Raw genomic sequence first — 13,784 nt, forward strand, 5'->3', positions numbered from 1 at the left:
ATTGCTTATTTATAATACTTGTTTTTTTTTTTTTATTTTTCATTTTTTATTTTTTATCTTGTCTTCTTCTACTATGTCTCTTGTGTGCACTTTACTCTATGCTGTTGTAAGCCTGCAAATTTCCCCGCTGCGGGACTAATAAAGGATTATCTTATCTTATCTTATCTTATAACAAATAACATTGATAAATGATATTACAGTGCAGGAAGAGGCTTATTTGAAGCCTCCACCTCTATAATATTAAAATCACAATACTATAACGAATACAAAAAGAAAATACATATGGTATGAAATATTGTTGAAAAAGCATTTTTACAAGATATGATTTATAATAATAATACATTATAAACAACAAGAAAACAAAGGGAAAAAAATGCAATGAGTCAAGATGTGAATGAGTGTGTGTGTGTGTGTGTGTGTGTGTGTGTGTGTGTGTGTGTGTGTGTGTGTGTGTGTGTGTGTGTGTGTGTGTGTGTGTGTGTGTGTAAATTCATATGTGTGCATTTATGTGTGCATGAGAGAATAAGTCGGGTTTGATTTTGACTAAGGGGATTTGGGTTTGTACCCCTGCATTTACTCCTACACAAAAGTAATGCTACAAGTCCCTATGAATGCAACAACTACAGATTAAAAATATAAATTAATAAAAAATTAAATTTAAATGAAATGTATTTTATCTGACTACAGGATGTTAATGTGGTGAGTAAAGCCATTCTTTCTGGAATAATGCAGAAAATTGGAAACAAAAAATGCATTATCAATGTTGCTATAATCAAGGATAATACTATATTAATAAATTATACTAACAAGTTAATAATACAATGCATTGCATGGGGCAAAAGGGCATGGCTTACTCTATTTGAATTATATTACCAACAAAATAAATAAATTGAAATTTTTTTAATTCTTCTCAAAATGTATCCTAGCAACAGTATAGTTGTCAGTTATATTGACTTTGATTATAGATGTATATATTAGGATGTATAGTGGAAAAACATGAAAAGTAATTTGAATATTTATGTATGAATATTTATATTTTTGGAATATAAAATGTAATTTTAACAGATTTTCTTTGTGTCATAAAGACACTGGTATTCATTTTTTATTAACTTACTTAAATTGATTACTTGAAAGTGGTTCATAAGTTCCTAAAAAAGTATAACAGAGGAAAAGAGAAATTGATGATTGAGAAGAAAAAAGAAAAGGAAAAAAAACTAAATGTTATAGACATCATTACACATTTGAAAAATGTTTTATTTATTTGTGGTGCATTACATGAAGATAACATACAATCACCTACAAAAGTGCTACATACTCTACATTTGTATTTCATACATATGACTACGCTCTATAATGTGATATACTATAGAAAAAAATCACAAAGTATTCACCTCATTATGTTTACTTCATATCAATTTAATTATTTCCACGTTATCTTTCCTTTCTCATAAATGCCTCCCTTTGTATTTATGCAGGATATCACATTAGCTCTTTCACTTCCTGGCTCCTTCCAGCCCCACTTCAGTGTTCGTGTCCTTCATTGGTCTCGTATCCCAGGGTGTCTCCGAGGTGCTGGTGGGCGAAGAAGGCCCGGGCCATCTCGTTGATGTGGTTGTAGGCGCCGATGGATCTGAAGTATTCAATGTAGTTCCAGAAGTCAGAGGTGGAGTAGGGCCAGTAAGGCACGGCTGGTGGTTCGTCATAAGGCACTAAAGACACACAGCAGACAGCTTATATGATAAATCTACTCTCATATACTTTCATAAACCATATTCCACTGGTTATTAGTTAGTCTGGATCTGCCTATTGTTCAGGTTCAGTTAGTTCAGTCAGTGTGTTGAGAAAAATCTCCGGAATGCCTTTACACAACCCTCAGAGAAAGGGTGTGAACATGCAGCTTATATAGGTGAAAAACCATTAAGAGCAAGTTTTTCCTGAATATAGAGCCACACCTCCTATTCAGTGGAATGTAGAACTCATGAACTGTACTCAAATTCAAATTTGAGGTACTTGTACTTTACTTAAGTAGTTTTATTATATACTATGAAATACAAAAATCTACTTCGCTACAATTTGGAAGCCCAAATTGTACTTTTTACACCACTATATTTGATAACTTTAGTTACTCTGCAGATTCAGATTATTAATACAAAATATAAATCAACTAATAAATAATGATGTATTATTATGGATTAAGCTACCCAGCAGTATATGAAGTAATTATAAGATGCAACATTAAAGTGATGAACACATTATTTTAATGCTAATACTTTTGTATTTCTACACTGGCTACACTCTGAATTTCAGAATACTGATCAATCGTCAAAAATATATATTTTCTTTAAGGTGGGAGTTCTAATAATAAGCCCTTTGATCCCTGATAAACTGACACCTATACTTTATATTTACGGCTGAGGCTAGGGTTTCTTCTTGATGAGAAAAAATATCATCCGCCAAAAAATATGCACAGAAAGAGTGACTTTTGTTTTTACAATATTATATTATTTATAAATTTGTACCATAATTTTAACAAAGACATATTTATTATTGTTTTTATTATTGTTTTTAATAAAAAAAATATGTCTATGTGATTGTATATGAGATGAAAAAAAAATAAACTAAAGTGAACTAAACTAAACTAAATTTGCCCTTCGGAGGATTTGAGTATTTAAATGTGTATTTACTTCAGATTGAAGCCATTGTGTCAATGTCATTAGTTCCAAGAGTTTGAAAACTATAATATAGCTCTGGCATTTTGCATTTTGTTGCAAAAAATGAAGGCAGCTAAAAGGAGATGTGATATTTGTATATAGTACCTCCTTCTGGGATGACTCTGGCCTCTGTGAGGAGAGAGAGAGGGAGAGGAAAAAAATTAACATTCCCAAGCATTCCAAGGCTTCCTCTGCACAAAGACGGGATTCAAGCGCAGGATACCTGCTCCCTCCACAAATATTAGCGCTGACGATTCTGAACATAAACACACACACACACACACACACACACACACACACACACACACACACACACACACACACACACACACACACACACACACACACACACACACACACACACACACACACACACAGAGACACACAGTCTGAAGCATTTCACAGAGTCCTCTTTGTACACATGCCAAAAAACAAAAACAAATTCTCTCATATAGATGCAGCACTCTCACATCTGGGAAAATCATACATAGTTCATACACAGCTATGCACATATTTATCAAATTGGGCTTTTATTACTTCACAACAACATCTTTTTACATTCAAACAACTTAACTTCAGTTACAAAAAGCATTCATGTGAATATTAAACCTGAAGTATAATTTACAGATTAAAAAAGAGGAACCACTCACCACTGAGTTGACAGGCAAAGAGGCAGAGGAGAACACTGACACACACCAACAGCTTCATCTTCCCTCCTAAATTAACAAAAGTGCAGATGATGCTATTGGTTTTAATGCACCGGTCAGTCCATAAGAACTAAGAGTATAATAGTTCCTAATTCCTAAAAAAAAAAATGTTTTCTTCTACCACAATTTTGTGAGAGTAAAAATGATATTAAGATGTTTACCTGTAAATGATTTGTGAAGCCGTGCAAAGAGGTGCTGCTGTTCTTCTGCTGGTTGACTGTGGTCTGTTGTGTGGGGGGCTCAGTAGGAGCCAGTGGACCTGCACCTAACACCTACACGCTAGTGCACAAACACACACACACACACACACACACACACACACACACACACACACACACACACACACACACACACACACACACACACACACACACACACACACACACACACACACACACACACACAGCGCCAAGCCCTGCCCAGAATATACTGATATACTGAATGATATTTCCAGATGATCTGTCCATGCATTTTGTTATTTTTCTGTAGGTGCACATATTTCCCTCTCATAATGTTACATGTTTTAGCATTAGTGCATATTTGGCAGTATCAGAGTTACAATTTTAGAAAGAAATCAGACAAACCAATTTGAATCCAACTATTTGAGAATTTTTTTGCTCAAGCCTCCATTCTGCAAATCAGTTTTGGTTTGTTTATTGAAAGGTGAACACACACGATCAGAGCAGCAGTACAACTTGACTTCTCTGCTGTTGGTCAATGAGCAGTCTTTGGCTAAATGTCGTGCTTAATTTTCACAGTGAAATTCTTTGTCATTGGATAAAAATCTCTTATTCTACTACTTTAAGGATATTCACTATAACTTTTTTTTCCTACAGTTACTGTGGAACTTTTGGATATCTTCTCACTGTGGAAATATATAAGCAAATATATGAAAACTTCTATCTTCTTCTTGTTGCTCACTGATAGTAAATACATAAATAAAGAGTGACACAATGATCTGCTTAATGAATAAAGGTTTAATACACAGATAACTACCACACAAGTTTTGTGCAATCACCACAAATATGCTTGTTTCACATCTAGAATATGTAGTATATTATTACACATAATATAACATGTCTCTAATATCACAATACAATATACTTTTGAGACTTCCTTGAGCATTGGTGTTTATTTGTAGGTTTTATAAATGCTGTTTCTGTTTTATTATCTGTAAACACAGCAGATTTAACTAATTTTTGTCAGGGATATGAGGACATATTTACAACATGAGGACTGGATGATGATGGATGAAAACTGCAAATCAAAGCTAACCTTACTGAGATTTGTTGGCTCAATAATTGCATTACACAATGCTTTTGATTCAGTGTTGAGCCCTGCCCCATGCTGTGACTAGTTACAGGTGAATCCCTAATTATCCCCGCAGTCATTCTGATCTGTGGGCTTCATCTTGCACAGGTCGATCCCTTCGTTAGTCAGCAGATCTTTGGCAAATTCGACGGTCTCCGGTTGTGGGAAGCGAGATCGGCTGAGGATCCAGGCAAAGTCGATGTGAAAAATGTTTAAGATACTGGTGCAGGAGTACACGACGGAAGAGCTGTTGTAGTCCGTGGTCAGAACCCAGTAAGGGGAGTAGGGCGAAACTGGGAGAAAAAAATCAAAGAGACATAAGAGAAGCAGGTGTTTGTAAAGCAGAGTTTATAAAATTATTTGATAAATAAATAATGCAACACAATAAATTACATGTACTATGAAACAGAGGCGCCTGAGCAAGATTTAAAACATGAAATGCTAAGAGAATCACAGAGAAAGGACTGCTAGCTCAAAGTCAAGATCTGGAACATCATACTACATTGACCAACTTGTATCCTAACCCTTTTGAGCTAAAAGAGAAATGCACCTTGATTGTTTAATGATCCACACAAGGATTAAGCAGTTAAATAAAAGTCTGTTTTTCTATCTTTGAGTGGAACTTATACTTTTTTATTTAGTTTGCATATGCAAAACTATTGAGACATTTGTACACAGAACTAACAGCAATGTTTTTTTCTGTGCTGGACACATATTGGGATGAAGGTCCAAATAAACATTTCCTTTCAGATTACATCATATATAAATTACAGTATCATCTGCATATTGATGATACGGAACAGCATAAAAATACCAAAGAATAAGTGTCTATAGCCGTGCTAGCAGCCTTGAGGAGCTAAATGCTAATTTGTTAACATCTTCATTCACCATTTCTCACACTGGAAGTCCTGCCTGAGAAATATCGCCTTACCATTATAGTGATGTAATGCTCAAATTGGCTGAAAAAAGGACATAAACATCCACTGATAACTGTGAGGACATGAATAGATGATGACATGTGTCACAGACAGACTCATTGTCATTGCCATTACAAATGCACTGAGGCTGCTGAATCATGCGTCGATATATCATCATTCTCTTTAAGCAGGACGAGCTGAAATAAATACAGCGATGAATGGAAAGTCTTCCCACAAAAGTACTTTTCTGTTCGATTTTCTGTTTTTTTGTACATTTTCTTTAAGGAACTGTTGAATGATTTTAACAATATAATTATCATTATACGTAAAACGAGAAAACAAAGCAAGACAAGACATCAACACTGGCAAAGAAGAACAAGAAGAAGAGGAGGACAACAGCAAAGATGGAGGAGAGTGCTCACAATACGAGAAGCTGACTCCAAGTTTGGCAGGTTCGTTCAGGTCTCGAATCACCGCTGTCCCTTCTGCTACACTCACCTTCCCTTTACTGAGAGAGAGAGAGACAGAGAAACAATTACACTTTATCAAACTAACATGAGGAGTACACTAAATCAGCAAAAGTACATGCGATCAGCAATCAGAAAGACAGAATCAATCGTCAACCATCTCCCAGCACAGAGAAGGTTTCGTCTACAGTCTGTTTGACTATAAGCACACTCCACCCTGAGGTGTGCCAGCACAAGGCCTTTGTTCATCTGATCAGTGTCCACATAACTAGTAATTCATTAATTAACTTATTATTACTCCTTTTATGTTTATAGTGTGATCCAGTTGACACAAAAGCTTGGGTGTGTGCCATTCTGTCTCATGGAAAAAAGGTCAGTTTACCCTTGACTCACTATGAAAAGTGAAATGGTTTAGTTTGAGTAAAACCTGGGTACATTTCTTTGAGTTTATCTTTGTTGTTTTATTGTTTTGCATCCATCCATCCATTATATTCCACTTATCTGGCTTGGTAGGGTATTCCAAGCATATTATTAGGGTATTAAGTGTTCCTGATTTACGTAAAAATAGCAGAGTTCCTGTCACTTTCACCAATAACTTCACAGATTGGTATAAATCTTTTCATCTAACTCTCTGTAAGAAATTGGATGAGCATCTTTCCCAAAATGCTTCAATAGAATTATTCCTCAGAGTCTGTAGCCAACTAGACTAGTGGGTTTGTTTCCAAGGCAGAATCACTAACACAAATTAAATTAAATCAAAATCAAAATCCCTCCATACTCACTATAACTGTGCGTTCAGAACCTGAATGGTGCCATCTTTCCTCAAAGCATAGTTGGCCTCGATGCACTTTCCTTTTTCAAAGGACGCAGGGAGCTTCTCGATCTCATACCACTTGCCCTGATACTGTTAACAGAGAGGGTTCATCAGTTCAGCGTAGTTCAATGCATTTCAAGTGTGTGAATGAATGGTTTTTATGTGCGTTTACCTGTTGAAGGTTGAAGTTGGGCTGCACCTTGGGATTAGGACAGGGACCCCAATGGTAGGTCTGTGCTGACACCAGAGGGAGCAGCAGGAGGAGGAGGTAGACGGCAGACATATTTCCTAAAGGTACAAAAGTACTAACATCAAGATTTAAGTTAGTATCAAAAGTAAAAGTACTCAATATGTAAAATGTCAAAATAAAATCTATATTATATCATTGGATTATAAATGATTGATGTGTTGATGTCAATCAATAAAGTCGTATTTATATGATATTAGAATTTATTTGTTGATTACATTTTCAAGCATTACTCTGAATCTGTAAAGTAAATATATCAAAAAAGTGTAATGGAGTAAAAAGGACAACATTACCACCTGAATTGTAGTCAAGTATTTAAAAATGTGCGTAAGTACAGTAAAGAGTAATTAGGCACCAGGCGTTTGACAAATCAGAAGAATGCATGGAATGAAAAACAGAATGTCCTTTGTGATCCTTATGTTTTAAAAATGTTCATTGTGAGTCTGATAATGGAAGTGTAATATAACGTCTTGTAAAAAATAAATCACCTACACTACACACAATAAATCTAACAAAGTCAAACTTCTTTGTGTAGCCTTTATGTACACACACACAGCCTTTATGTTCGAAATAATAGATTATAATAATTTTGTTTTAAATACAACTAGAAAGTAATTGTAAAAGATGTTGGTTATAATTTTAAGTTTCAATAATAGTTATTCAATAACTTTCTGTACTAACATATTGGGTGATGTTCATTTAGACTGGTGTGGCGAACTGAAATTCAAGGTTTTAATGGGGAAATTTGTATAATTTGCATTTTTTGTTTCCATTAATGTTAAGGTAATATCTGTCAATCCACACCAAGCTGTTATTGCTGTTATTGAGAAGTATACCTGTATGTGGATGTTTCTGTTAGCAGGCTGCGATACTTTCAGATCAAAGAGTTGAACCTTTGACTTAACTGAACCCAAACGTCCCCATGGTTTAACTGCATTCTCTTTAGGGTGTATAGCGTGACACAGAGATGTGGTTGACCAGGATTTCAGGTTTTGTGAAAAACATGCCAGTACAATCTGTTTAGCCCTCTGTTTTACACAACATCAGGCGTTGCCTAACCTGTTGTTCCAGTATCACGTAACAGCTATTCCTTCATTCAGGCTTATATGATTCTTGCTTTTAGTAGATACTACTGTATAACAATAACCATAATCATTATATTTAATAGTTTCTAAACGGATTGTTTGTCTCTATATGTCAGCCCTGTGACAGACTGGCGACCTGTCCAGGGTGAACCCTGCCTTCAACCATTGACAGCTGAGATCGGCTCCAGCACCCCTGCGACCCTTAACTGGATAAGCAGGTTACGGAAAATGAATAAACGGATTTGATCTTCATGATGAAAAAAAGCTGTAAAATACAAATTTACAAGGTAACAAGGTTTTTATTTGTCATTGTACAACAAGGTTGAACAACAACATTTTGATTTTAGTCCCAATTTGACTCAAAGGAGAGAAAACATTTTATAATATATAGAATATGTAAAACTTTCTTACCTCAGGTGTATGAGAGTTGAAGATTTCAGGTGGCGGTCTGGTGGACTGTCTCGAGCTCTCTGGACAAACACAGACTGGGAGTGTGTTCACGTTCACGTTACATCACTCCCACACCACGAGGCTGCTCATTAGTTAAATTGTCATCATGCTGACATTCCCAGTTGTGAAAATGCAGACACTGTGGGAATTGACCGAATCAAATATTTAACCATTATCACACAGTTGTATTTTTAAGCAAACTCTTATTCAATGTTTCATTATTATGAAGATTCATCTGAACAAAATGACTATGAGGATTTTATGTGTTTATACCAAATTTTGGATTATATATTAAAATTCTGATTTATACTGGTCAACAGATAATGTCAGCAGTTGACAGCTGAGATCGGCTCCAGCACCCCTGCGACCCTTAACTGGATAAGCAGGTTACGGAAAATGGAATGGATGGAACAGATAATGTGATGGCATAAGTAAAATCATGTTTCATGTTCTAATGTTTTTATATTATTTTATTTGTGCATTTCATTCTCTTTAGAATTATTTATTTAACTAATTTGTGGTGCTTGTTTTAAGGGTTTTTTGTTTTATTTTTTTCTTTCATAGCAAAGCATTTTGTGTACATTTTTTAAAAGTTGATATACATAAGGGCTTATTGTTATTATGAGTTTCTTGTACAACATTACTGTTCACCAGTGTGCAATTCTTGTTGCAACAACCAGATGGTGCCAAAAAATAAATAATAATAGACATACAGTAGTAACTTTATATCATAGCCCAGTTTCATAATATAGTATGTCATAAGAAAGTCACAGTACAGTGTGCAAAGACACGTCCTCGTATCAAAGTTTGCCATATATATGTCTAAAGAAATGCCCTTATATAAAATGTCCTAAAACATTTAATGATATATTATGCCATGAAAATGTAAAAAAAAAAGTCAAATAGAGCACGACCACCTGTCCCCCTTTTTAAAACTCCCCCGCCACCTGATCAAACTCCTCACAAGGAGGTGAGCAGTTGACAGCTCTGCTCCTCTCTTCAGTCGCTGGTTCAGAGCTTGTGAGTATTGGCCTGTGATCTGGTACCAAGTACACTTATCAACTGCCCCATGCTTGAACGTGGTATTTGTTAGGACCTATCCTATACTAACACAGAAGTCCAATAACAAAGCTACAGTCGGGTTCAGATGAGGCAGGCTGTTCTGCTCCTCCCTCCAGGTTTCTCCCTTGTTACCCACATGAGCGATGAAGTCTCCCACCAGAACTTCAAAGTCCACAGTGGATGGCCTTTCATCGATGCTGGGTGCTCGGAGCTAATGATTAATGGCTAATTAAAATGCAATGGCATACAAATGTCATAAAAATGTTGTAGTATATTGTGCTTAAAAGATTTCATTAAATATTTCATAGACAAGATTGAATAGCATGTACATTTTTTTCCCAAATTGTTATTTCAAAAAAGTCATAGTATAGTATTCCTAAAAAGGTTATGTAGTATTTTTCTTTAATCATGAAACAGTCATAGTATAGTATGTCAAAGAAAAGTTTACTATAGTGTTCTAGAAAAAGTTATAATTAAGTATTTTAAAAATTAAAAAAAACAGTCATAGTATAGTATGTTGAAAAAGTCATATAAAAGGTCAAAAATTTTGTTTGAAAAAGTATAGTATGTAAAATGTCATATGAAAGTATGCCTAAAAAGATTATTATATAGTTTATATTTTTTAATCATAAAACAGTCATAGTATAGTATGTCGAATAAGTCATATTATAGTATGTTAGAAAAAGTCATAATTAAATATTTTTTAAAAATCATAAAAAGTCATAGTATAGTATGTAGAAAAGTCAAAAATAGTAATTTGAAAAAAAGTCCTAAAAAGACACGATGTAGAATGTTTAACAGGTCATAGTATCACATCTACAAAATTCATGCAAAAGTCACAGTATAGTGTGTTGATACAGAGAAATGTTAGTAAACGAGGCCCAATGAGACCAAACGCACACAATTTAATAAAGATTATTTATTTCCAGTGTTTGTTGAAGGAGGGCATTGCACCCTTGTTTTGCTGTACACAGGTGAGATGTTCACTGTTCAGAAAACTTTGTCTCATGCAGTTTTAAAGATACTTTTGTTTTTTTCTCCCAGGTTTTAAGCGCCCATGCATTTTACTGCATTTGAAAAATAAAAGAGGGGTATTAAAACTCTAATGAAACACAGACACTGACGTACATTTGGATGCTCTGATGTTGATGTGAGTTTAACTATAAACAGGGAACACCCCACAACAAAAAAAACATCTCTGGAATGCCTGTGAGATTGTTTTTTCCAAAAAGTGTTTTTTTCTCGTCAATTGTTGGTAAAAACTGTTTAAAAAAGGGGAAAAAAGAGGCACTTTTTCTTTTTGAGATAAAAACAATGTGTAAAAACTCACTTTTTGGACTACAACTGGACAACGTTTGGAAATAAAAACTACTGTACCAAGCATTACATACTATAGTATCAGCATTTCATTACTTATTTTTCAGTCTTTATTTGATAAAACTATAATAATCTTCCAGTCCATCAAGCTAATATCTGGCTGTTATGACTGTACTGTGAAAAAAAACAACTTTCCCACAGCACCCAGCTCAGAAAGCAGCCTTCAGTTACATCCACATACTTCAAGTACAGGCAAAAAAAACAAAAAACACATACATATTGTTTTGAAAATGACAATATTGTCACAAGCAACTAGGGTTAGTCCAAGAGAGTAATACATTCTTCATACCGCTTATAATAGGAAGAACTGAACCATGATTCCTTAAAAAAAATCTTCCTCCTGCATTCAGTAAAAGTCAAGTTGACATTCTTTCCTTTCATTAGTGCTGTTTAACAACCCACGAAGTCCATTCTGTCCCATTAACTCAACATCTTAACAGCAAAGTCACATTCTTGCATTATTAGGGTTCCATCCTGCAGGAGGACGTCCAAGTTTTGTCCACGTCTGTTCCAGTACGGCCAACAAGTCAGTGGAATCAAACACATAAACATCTCTTCAGCATTATTCCAGTAACAATCACATAAGCCTATACATAGTATGTACAGTAGATACATAAAGTATACTTTGTAGAAAAAATATTGTGCAGTAACCTTAGCTAAAATACCCACATTCGTACATTTACGCATTCATACGTTTTTCACAGATACTGGTAGAACCGTGAGCGGACCACCTGTGCTCCGGACAGTTTGTGAGGGTGAGCGTCCGCCCCGAGGCTGCCTTTGTTTTTGCCTTGCAGCCCGCCGCCGTTGACTTGCTCTCCTGCTGGCGGCGTTGCGCCCGGAGACGCAGAAGGAGAAGGTCTTTCAGGCGCTACGTCTTTATCTTCTGCGTGATCGTCCTCTGGAAGGGCTTTAGGTGCAACTTCAACGCTCGAATCGGAGCCTTTACACCGCTCTCTGGTGATCCAGTCCCGGATGGAGAAGTCCTGAGAGGAACATCTGGGCTTGAGGCGGTCCAGGGCGGACAGGTCGGCGGTCTGGTCCACTCCGCCTTGCTCCCTCCAGTCGTTGATGACCGCCAGCTCTGCGAAGTCCCTCTGCCCGCCCATGGTGTGCCTGCGGCGGATGTTCTTCTTCTTCGCTCGGGCGTCCGGAGCTCTGATCTTCGGGGTGAACATATCGTCAGCAGAGGAGCGTAACCTGAATTTGAGCCGCTCTGTGATCTTAAGGTGCCAGGCCGGTTCGGGACGCTCCGACTCGCTGCGTGAGGACGAGCTGAGGCTGCTCGTGGACCGGCCTTTCTTCATGACCTCCAGGACCCGAGAGAGCCGCGTTGAAGACTCCGCCCTACCCTCGCTACGCTCCGAGCTCCCAGCGACGCCCTCCACCGATGACTCGCTGTCTGTCTTCTGTCTCAGGGACCACCTTCTGGAGAGGGTGTCGCCCTCAACCATCCTGTGTGACGGGAAAAGGCGCCGCGCTTCCATCTTTGGCGTGGTGCCGCCCTCCGCTGCTCCACCTGCTCTCAGTTCAGTCTTGTCTAGACTCTGGTCTGGACAGGGCGTAGACTGGCTGCTGCCTCCGCCCGGAGCAAACACCGGGAAGTCACTCTCGCTGTCCGTCTCCATGGGTCGCCCCTCGCTGATGAGCTCGCTGCGTTCGTCGTCCGCCTCCTCCCCACACTGCAGCTCCGGACTGAGCGCGCTGGACTCCGCTCCGGTCAGGAACGTGATGGAAGACGTGGTGGAGTAGTCGGAGGTGATGGAGCTCACCTCTGCACCGGCCGACGCCCCCGGACCCGTCGCCAGTCCGACACATGCAGGAAGATCAGAGGACGCTCCGGTCCACTTCTTCGGTCTGGACTTGGGCGCGGACGCTCCAGAGCTCATGGTCCCGAGGTCTGAGGTGTTCTCGTCGAGCTGGGACGGGGGATCCGACAAGGAGGATTTCACCTGAGTTTGGTAGCCAGAGATATTTGGGGACGGGGCGGGGGAGGGCTGTCTGGATGGAGTCTTCTCCTTCAGGAATAAGGAGTTCTTGTGATCTCTCTTGGCTTTAGGCGTGACCTCCACAGTTCTCCCGTTCTCTTTCCTCTCCTCTGCGCGTACTGGTTGCTTGGCGTTGGGTTTTGCGTTGGGGCCCGGACGAGTCTCGCTCTGCTGGGCCTCAGTCTGGAGGCCGTGGTGGTTCGGCTTCTGGCCAAGGATCTCCTTCGTGTGGAACACAGCGTCCAGATCATCGTCTGAGCTGCTAGGCAGCGGCTTCTCCTTTGACTTCTTTCTTTTGCGGCTGGCTGCAGCAAAGATGGAGGAGACTAGCAGCTCTCGGTCCTTCCCTGAGCCCCAGGAACCCTGCAGAGAGGGACAGACGAGGAGGAGGAGGAGGAGGAAACCAAAATGAGTATATCTGACGCTGAGAAACACAACGAAGGAGCACGTCAAAGAGAACAAAAAAACCCTTCACCCCTGCCTGGGAACTTAAACCTGAACTCCACCTGCTCCCGTGAAGCACCACAAACCAGAGAAGTGGACAGAGAGAGGAACATTAACAGGCGTCAGTAACAGGGAGCACAGTATCGTTTCCATGCCGACCTTAAAAGCAGAAGCAGGAGAAGCAGCATGAACTGAAGCGTCCCT

At 38.4% G+C, this 13,784-nt stretch overlaps 3 protein-coding genes across 3 annotated transcripts in view; all 3 read right to left on the minus strand.

The window, feature by feature from the left end:
* Positions 1-1,521: 1,521 nt before the first annotated feature.
* Positions 1,522-3,948, minus strand: otos (otospiralin). The gene is made up of 5 exons (XM_054623376.1): positions 3,937-3,948; positions 3,581-3,642; positions 3,362-3,429; positions 2,817-2,840; positions 1,522-1,709 (listed from the first exon to the last, which is right to left on the minus strand). The coding sequence occupies exons 1-5, from the start codon at positions 3,946-3,948 to the stop codon at positions 1,522-1,524; spliced, it is 354 nt and encodes a 117-aa protein (XP_054479351.1).
* Positions 3,949-4,378: 430 nt separating this feature from the next.
* apodb (apolipoprotein Db) lies at positions 4,379-8,740 on the minus strand. The gene is made up of 5 exons (XM_054623280.1): positions 8,671-8,740; positions 7,100-7,232; positions 6,896-7,017; positions 6,069-6,154; positions 4,379-5,022 (listed from the first exon to the last, which is right to left on the minus strand). Exons 2-5 carry the CDS (start codon positions 7,208-7,210, stop codon positions 4,790-4,792), a joined length of 552 nt encoding a protein of 183 aa, XP_054479255.1. The 5' UTR covers positions 7,211-7,232; positions 8,671-8,740; the 3' UTR covers positions 4,379-4,789.
* Positions 8,741-10,702: 1,962 nt separating this feature from the next.
* LOC129110780 (rho GTPase-activating protein 21) overlaps positions 10,703-13,784 on the minus strand; it is a 37,201-nt gene continuing 34,119 nt past the window's right edge. The window contains exon 23 of the mRNA XM_054622990.1: positions 10,703-13,499. Coding sequence (XP_054478965.1) covers positions 11,847-13,499 — 1,653 coding nt within the window. The 3' untranslated portion in view covers positions 10,703-11,846. The remainder of the gene's footprint in view (positions 13,500-13,784) is intronic.

The sequence above is a fragment of the Anoplopoma fimbria genome, chromosome 21 (genome assembly GCF_027596085.1).
Source record: "Anoplopoma fimbria isolate UVic2021 breed Golden Eagle Sablefish chromosome 21, Afim_UVic_2022, whole genome shotgun sequence".
Lineage (NCBI taxonomy): Eukaryota > Metazoa > Chordata > Actinopteri > Perciformes > Anoplopomatidae > Anoplopoma > Anoplopoma fimbria.

Bases quoted from the DNA above. Each gene is read 5' to 3' on its own strand.
- otos (XM_054623376.1), bottom strand. The intron at 2,841-3,361 runs GTGAGTGGTTCC...CTCTCCTCACAG, and splicing joins CTTTGCCTGTCAACTCAGTG to AGGCCAGAGTCATCCCAGAA. The intron at 1,710-2,816 runs GTACTATATACA...GTGTGTCTTTAG, and splicing joins CAGAGTCATCCCAGAAGGAG to TGCCTTATGACGAACCACCA.
- apodb (XM_054623280.1), bottom strand. From the start codon at position 7,210: ATGTCTGCCGTCTACCTCCTCCTCCTGCTGCTCCCTCTGGTGTCAGCA. The intron at 7,018-7,099 runs GTAAACGCACAT...CTCTGTTAACAG, and splicing joins CCAACTTCAACCTTCAACAG to TATCAGGGCAAGTGGTATGA. The intron at 6,155-6,895 runs GTGAGTATGGAG...TCTCTCTCTCAG, and splicing joins GTTCTGAACGCACAGTTATA to TAAAGGGAAGGTGAGTGTAG.